The sequence below is a fragment of the Nelumbo nucifera genome, chromosome 3, assembly GCF_055504915.1.
Source record: "Nelumbo nucifera cultivar China Antique chromosome 3, China Antique-T2T, whole genome shotgun sequence".
NCBI classification, from domain to species: Eukaryota; Viridiplantae; Streptophyta; class Magnoliopsida; order Proteales; family Nelumbonaceae; genus Nelumbo; species Nelumbo nucifera.
In genome coordinates, this window is record NC_142651.1 from 21,941,774 (window position 1) to 21,949,921 (window position 8,148).

The following is an 8,148-nucleotide window of genomic DNA, read 5'->3' on the forward strand; positions in this document are numbered from 1 at the left end:
GATGCAGAAGTTGCACCACCTTCCTCCTACCTTAATTCTCTCTTACATAAAGTGGAAACCACATCATCTTGCTTCCAACACTAAAAGAAATAACCCCCTTACCTCCATTATCTTTCATATAAGATGAGGGCAACTGTACTTTACTTCAAATCTGAAGCAAAAGTAAACCAGAATTTGCGTTCAACATATTTGTGCTCAGGCATTTACACAGTGTGAATGAAGTTTGCACTGCAAACAAATTGAGCATTGAAGTACAAAAGTTATTACAGCATGAAAGAGGAACAAGAATCTAATTTGCATTTGAATTGGAATTTGTTTTTCCACCAAAAAAAATGAAAAATTTGATTCAATTAGGACAATATTCTGAATGAAGCCCAAAGCACCAAGTGATCTGAAAACCCACCAATTTGATCTTCAGTTATACAGCTTAGTATCGTGTGCCAACATCCATATTTACATATAAAAAATTGGGAGGTCAACTTTTTGCAAGGCAAGTTGGTTAGAAAAATGTAACAGTAGAAGCATACACCATTCGTCATGTCCTTTATACCTCTTCACTGTCTGCTTCATGACAAACCAGAAAATACAAAACAGTGTTACTATAAGAAATCAGATTTCAACGTTAACCAGACAGTAGAATTCTATAAATCAGGCATCTCCTTCTTGGATGATCAGAAAGTTTATCCCAATCACAATACAAAAACAGACCACTCTTTCTCAGTGACTGAATATTCACAAATTAGAAGGAAAATATTCCCAACTTCAAAACATAAAGGCATGATACTGAAAAGTAAAAATATCTACCCAAATGTAAAAACAAGGAAATGCCATATACATCAAGTTGGAAGAAAACCGGTGCTGTGGGCTTCAAATTGACAATTGGATTAGTGGGATTTCTTTGTAACTTGGGCCAGGTTAGCATGAACCTAACTTCATATTTGTATGAATAAATACTATTATAAATATTTTTTATGTAAGTACATACATACATACATACATACATATTTTATATGTATGTCAACAATTTAAGTTTAAAGACCTCAACCCTTGAGTCCAAGAAATAAGAAATAGAGAAGTCGAGCCAACCGGAACCCAACCCGAAATTTTTGGGTTGGGATATTGGGTTAGGGTTAGGGTTGGGGGTTCAACAGCTTGGGTTGACCGCAACCCAACTTAACCCAGCCCAAGTTGCACCCCTAATTTTCACCAGTTAGCATGCCTTTCTTTTACCTTCAACACCATATTCTTCTATTGTTGGCTGCTTTCCCATCATAGATTTTCTACATCATAATTCAACTTTTAGTTTTAGTTTTTATCTCCCTGTACTGATTTGCCATTTATCAGCAATATTCTACTCTAAAGTAGAGCAGTTCATCAGAAGAAAGAGTTTTCCACAAGGTTTTACACATAATTATTAGCCATTTTTTATTTCTTGGTGACATTCAAATCATCATCATCAGCCATGCCCTATCCCAACTATGGCTCGGGTACATGAATACTGTTTCGCCACTCCGTTCTATTTAAAACCATATCCACTGTTAAATTATCAGTGCTTAAATCATTTCTACCCCTAGCTCTTCTAGCCCCTTTCCACTTGTAACAAATCACTTCTAATTGAAGCTGTTGGTGGTCTTATATGCATGTAACCAAACCATCTCAAGATTCTTAACCTACTCTCTTTTTATCACTTATTGGAGCTACTTCTAAGTTTCTACGGATGGCTTCATTCCTGATCCTATCCTTTCTAGTTTTTCCACTCATCCACCTTAGGATTTGCATTTCTACCACTCATTTTCTGAACATATTGTTTTCTTGACTGCCCAACACTCTGCTCCATACAACATAGCTGGCCTTACAACTGTTTTATATAATTTTTTCCTTTTAATCTAAGTGGTATTCTCCTATCACACAAAAGTCCATATGCATCCCTCCATTTTTCCCAACCTGCTCTAATTCTCTGGGTGACATCATCCTCAATCTCTCCCTTGTTATGAACTATTGAACCAAGGTACTCTTGGTGACGCTCAAATAGGCATTAAAAATGTACTTTCCATTTTAAGAAGTTCATACAACTAACAGATAAAAAGTAGTGTAACAAGTCATAGGTGCCTTTGTTTTAGAAAGGGTGAGGATTTTATTTATAAAAGGATAACAGGCTGTTGAGGGAGAGATTTCTTCCACAGCCAAGTACAACAGCATTAAGTTAATACTGTGCTACAGGAACTCCTTTGAAAAAGACAATTTCTATTTATCTAGCAAAATTAAATATTGTAACTAAGTTCTAAAAAGATAAAAGCTGGGAAAGATCCATTTATATAGCCATCTTGTAAAAGAAATGATCATGTACTACCTGCAACTACAAGAGATGGTGAATCATCTAAAATCTCATGCTTTGGCTCGGCTTCACCACTGCCAGGTGGAAATACATTAGAACTCGTCTTTGTCCTAAGCCTTTTGCATCTACAACCAAATAAGAAAAAAAATGTATTAAAGATCCAACTGCAACAAAATACCAGGAAAAAAAAAGATACAAAAATATAGAATCCAACATTTCTTGTCTTCTAGCATCAAGAGCATTAAGTCTATCTATATCCATAACAACTGAAGCATGTTTATCTAGTTTTATTAATCATAATATGAGATTTTGTAGCTTGAAGACATTCTACAATTTAATGTATATATGGACTTGTAAAAATCACCACAGTAAATGAACTCTCACAGAAACATTTGGTGAAAATTATCACATCTCAGATTCTGACCATCATAAGGTTTCTACTAGGGGTGCAACTTGGGTGTGCTCAGGTTGGGGCTTCGTTAAAATTTGAATGAGCCCAGCCCAAAACCTGCGCCTGATGCAGTGAATCTTCAATCAGGTACCCAAGTTGCACTCCTATTCTACACAGTTCATAACTTTTTTGATAATAAAAGAAAATTGTTATTGAAACAAAGAAGAGTATAATTGGAAGGTGATGATAAATCACCAACAGTAAACCATACTCAAAAAAGCCTAACCCTTATATCCAACCGAAACACCATTCACTGTCTACTTGAAGACCTTTCTACTCCATTTTTTGGCAACTTAACAAGCTACAAAAACACACTTCAAGATATAACTCAAATCTCCTACCCATACTAATGACTAAAAACTAGTTGCATTTAAAGCCAACAACACTCTACAAACCTTATAGCAACCAATAACACTCCAGGGTTCCTCAGGCGGTCAGGCCCTACCACCTCACCAAACACGATCACACAATCATAGAAAATTCTCTTACAAAATAATATCTGCTAGACAATTAATATAATATCATTGTACAAGATTCTATGCAGTTTATAATGCATAATATGATCACTGTACAAGTTTTTCAAGGTTAGAACAAACCAAGTTTGAAAAATAACGATCCTTTCTTCTGTTCTCTCAAATTGCACTTTTAAGGCTTGTGTAAAAGTAATCTTACTTGTATGCCAGTATAGCACAAATATGCAACTCAGCTTCATGGAAAAATGAAAAATATTGACCGAAGCATTAGAGATAATCATCCAAAATTAACAGCCATTAAATACAAAGATGGAAAGTGTATTAATTGCATATAGTGAAGATCTGGTTATCCACAAATTTCTGCAATCCCATTCCCCATGACAATAAAGCTACAGTAAATAGGCATCCTTAACTGGTAGCAAAAAAAGGGCATCCTTAAGTACCCCTAAAGCTGAAAAGAACCTGAGAAACACTAAGTGAGAACCAAACCAATCAAATTTACCTTACAGAAATATATTTTTCAACCACTTTCATCTGTTCATCATCATAAGCAAGCCACTTTTCTTTAAGTGCAGCAGAATCCAGGTTTCCAATATCTGAACATGAAAATAAATGAGAGAAAGAAGTGGCAACCCAAAGCCATAAACTACTATAAACATTAACAACTGCAGTTGACAGACCTTGTAGTAAAAGGTTCGGTTCATCAGAATAGCCTTTTAATCTCCAAAGCACATGACCTTTTTCATTCCAAAAAATAGGCTGTGTCCTAACAGCATCTGGTATTTGTTTCTCTGAAAATTGTAGAAGGTTCAATAAATTACTCTTCAGGGAGAACTTTGTTATAATTATGAGGACCCTAGAAAAACATTTCAGATAAATATAGCATCCAAACAAATTTCCCACTGCTAGAAAGTTTGTTAGAATGAGACAAGTTAGCTCACACCATGACAGCCCACTCCTGGTTAATGCAGCAGGTTTACAATTTAAAATGTGTATTTGTATTTTAAAATCAAATGCTAAATAAAAGTTAGGTAAATGCTATGGTTCAGAAACTGCACCATGAAGCAAAAACACAAACCAATGAAAACTAAGGCGTCACATGTGACATCTTGAACATTTTTTAACATCTATGACACAAAGTCACAAACCAATGAAAAGGTAAGCAGACGTGAAATCTTTAACATGATTGTTTCACGTTTTTGCTGCACGATGTAGTTTCTGCACTGTAGTTAAACTCTAGAAGATATTAGCTATGCATGAAAATAAGGGCAAGAAGTGAACAAATTATCCAATGAACAAACAGTACATACTATTGGATACCATCTTCATTGCTTCCAGTGTCTCAGAATGAGCTTTCGCTACTTCAATTCTCATATTTGCAACAATATCATCATGCTCAGAAATAGAAATAGGAGCACCATTTTTCAAGAGAATAGCTTTTGTTATCTCATCCCGTAACTTTTGCTTCATGCCTTTCTCCTATTTAACACAAATAAAAAGAGAAAACCACTTTAAGAATGCTTGTTAAAGATAAAAATACCATATACTCTCAGAAGCAGTTACCTTATTCTTGGCAGCAATAACTTTCTCCTTTGCTTCCTTCTCGCTTTCAATAAATTTTGAATTTTGTTCATCAATCCAACTCCTTACTTCTCTGAGATGCAAAATAACAAAATCATATATGAAATTCCTGCCGAGGAGAGGGGGGACTGTAGGTCCACGAAACTTATCACTTACACAGTTTCAAGAACTTCATCGCATAGAAAATTCAATACTCTCAACTTTTCCGAGGCATCTAACTTATCATATCCATCACCACCTCTGTCAAAACAATCTGAAGGGAAACACTTCAATGCACACTGGGAATCAGAAATGCATTTAGCAAGAGCTTTCAACCAAGAATCTCCACTACTTGTTGGACTTAAGAGGGACCTGTCAACAAAAATAATACAGGTAATTGACTCATCTCTTAAAATGATATGCAAAACTTGTGCCTTCATGAAATCATTTCAGGAAAACTACATACTCTTCTCCTGCATCTTTAAGTATCAAAGAGAGCAATTGGATGTGAAACCGAACAATTGAAGAGTACATTCCTCCACGCCCACTGCGCCCACGCATTAGTTCTCGAAGAATAGACTCAGCCTGCCCTTTCTTCAGATCAAGAACCTAAAGAGAAATAAAAACAACTCAGAAGATAAAACTGCAATGAAATAGATAATAGTAACATGAAACAAGAAAAAGAACTGAGAGTGCAAATTAAGCAACTTGATCTGAACTAAGCATGAAGCAGTTATCATAGAATGAAATAAGAAAAGTCCAAAGCTTAATAACTTCATGGTGCAATTGAGAACAATGCAAAATATGAGCCTTGCTTGTTATATAGCTAGAAGACCACCAAGTTAAATGGCAGTTGGAAGCAAGCACAGTTAAAAGTGCACAAGTACATATTTATGGTAAAAACCCAAGCTTCAACTGTCATTTAACTGGGTTCACTGCCTAGAGTCAGTAATTCATCTTTTTTATTTCAATGCCATGCACGGGTTTGATATGATATGAGTTCCCTCTCAAACCAAATTTGTGTTTACCTGTTCAAAAGCTGCACAGAATTCTAGAAACTGCAAAGCATGTCCAACATCCTCAGGAGGCAGATCAATGCCAGCTACAGTTGTCACATCAACACCATTAGGCAATGGGATATCAGCATCAGCATCAGCATCATCTTTGTGGAATATTTTAGCTTTATTCTTGAGTTTTCGAGATTCAGGTAGCATCTTAGGCTTAATTCTTACATTATCAGCAATTCCAACATTTGCAATTTCCGTCTTATTGCAAACTGGCAATGAAACATCTCTTTTATCTGTCTTCTCTTCCTTCACAACAGGTTGTGGAGGGCCCTGATAACACTTCAGCACTTGAAAATTCTTTTTCTCATGCAACTGATTTTCTTCACTATCACTTCCAGTTTTTCCTTCTATCTTGATTGGAGTGATAGATACTTCCTTGGAAACTCGAGATTTCTTACTGATCTTCTCTTCAGCAGGAGCAACATCATCCCTGACTTCATCATGCATATTGTCACTGCTGTCATTCTGTGACATATTTTTTCGTTTGTTTTTCCCTATTTCCTTTTCATTACCATCTGATGTCAAAGGGGTAGGTTGCAAGTTCAAATCAAATTTTCCAACAAAATTATTTTCCTTCCCCACATTTTTTGGTGAAGTTACATCAGTTTCCTATCAAAAAAGAGTATGGGCTTATCACCAAATTTACAGACCAAAAATTCCAGAAGCAAATTTTAAATCAGCCAATGCATGGGAAATGGGTTACCATCAGTACCTTGTTTGCAGCGTCCTGCTTCTTTGGAGAGGCAACCACATTTTTAAGGATCTTCTCAGAGACCAAGTTTTCAGGGCCTTTCACTTTCAGCATTTCCGAAACAGAAGAAAACCCGGTTGCCTTGGCTGTGTGCACAAGGATCCCAGTAGGTTGGTGGCCCCTTTTCTTCCTGCAAAAGCATACTATCGATCCATCAAGAAGCATTGACATACTAAACAGGAAAAACCAATTTTGGGAATCTCAGCCTTGGAAAAATAACAAACACTTACATGCAGAAACTGCAGTTGCAAATGCCTCTGCACTTGGGACACTTCCATTCATCCAACACCTCCATCTCTTCTGCCTTCTCTCCATATCTAAAATATCAAGATAGACGGTAGACCAGGTTAAGTGGGGAAGTAAAAAAAAAATATCCGGTGAACCATAAGCAATAGTAGGTATGTATGTTGTTACCTGTTCAAGAGGCATTTGTGACAGAACTTAATGGTGCACGGCTTGTTCTCTCTTTTATTCTTGCAAGAGGCCACGAAGTCCATAGTCTTCTGCCGACACTGCAACCATCTTTCACTTGTCAAAATTTGATCAATGAAACGAGACCATCTTCCTTACTGGTATTTCTGGGTAATTCGACCTCACCTGGTGACAAGACTTCCCGTTCTCGGAATCGTAAAGTCGACCGTGGAGGAGACGAACGCCAGGGGATTTCGTGCGCTTCGACGGTGAAGAAGAGGGAGGTTGAGGATATGATAGTTGCTCTTGCTGTTGCTGGTCACCGGCCCACCGTGCCACCTTCTTCTTGACCTCGCTGTTGGTAGAAACTATGGGTTTGGAAGTAGAGGTCTGGGAGACCGCCATGGCCATTGACCAGAGTTGAACCGAACCGACAAGTGAAACGAACTGAAAGGGGGGAAAACGGTTTCGGTTATTCTCTGTGTCGAGATTATGAGATAATTTGATTTGAAAAAAAAAATCACAGAGTTTTCATGCGTGTGGATTGGCGGGAGAAGGGAAAATTAAAGAGGAAAGCAGATGGGGGTTTGATTCTGTCTGTACTTTGGAGGAGTTTCTGGGGCGTCAAGACAACAATGTTGATTTGGGGGGGATTGATTTCAGAATTCAGATTTGGGGGTTCCTAATCCCATATCCCATTCCCTTTTCTTTCAGTTATCGGTTTTTGGAGTTTAAACTAAAAACAAAATGAATTGGACCATCTGCTGCCTTACTGCGTATAAGACGTGGAATATCAAATTTCTTTTTTTACTTTTAAAACGTTGAAACGTCAAACGTCAACCTTCCGAATTGGGATCTGCTCCTCACACAGGGCGCCTCACAACAATCTCAAAGGCATTCTTTCCCAATGCACGGTGTGAGGCGCCATGTGTGAGGAATAGATCCGGTCCCAACCTTCCTCATTACACCACACCTGCCATTTGTCAAGTTGCCTATCAAACAACCAACATGAAGGAAGCTACCAGGAAGCTCAGATATGCCATCAACACTGTTCTAACAAGTTATTACAATCGTACATTGGGAACATCTCTTCAAATCAA

The 8,148-nt window shown here is 37.3% G+C and overlaps 1 protein-coding gene across 4 annotated transcripts; it reads right to left on the minus strand.

The window, feature by feature from the left end:
- Nucleotides 1–222: 222 nt before the first annotated feature.
- Nucleotides 223–7,777, minus strand: LOC104601411 (uncharacterized). Of its 4 annotated transcripts, none has more exons than XM_010264732.3 (13): nucleotides 7,235–7,775; nucleotides 7,052–7,149; nucleotides 6,868–6,954; nucleotides 6,599–6,767; nucleotides 5,848–6,495; nucleotides 5,286–5,428; nucleotides 4,997–5,191; nucleotides 4,823–4,913; nucleotides 4,570–4,738; nucleotides 3,940–4,050; nucleotides 3,762–3,855; nucleotides 2,351–2,460; nucleotides 223–561 (listed from the first exon to the last, which is right to left on the minus strand). In XM_010264732.3, exons 1-13 carry the CDS (start codon nucleotides 7,457–7,459, stop codon nucleotides 545–547), a joined length of 2,157 nt encoding a protein of 718 aa, XP_010263034.1. In that variant the 5' UTR covers nucleotides 7,460–7,775; the 3' UTR covers nucleotides 223–544. The 4 variants fall into 4 exon arrangements, with proteins under 4 accessions (XP_010263034.1, XP_010263024.1, XP_088755698.1 ...); XM_010264722.3 differs by having other exon boundaries at nucleotides 223–564; XM_088899572.1 differs by having other exon boundaries at nucleotides 223–564; nucleotides 6,599–6,780.
- Nucleotides 7,778–8,148: the final 371 nt, after the last annotated feature.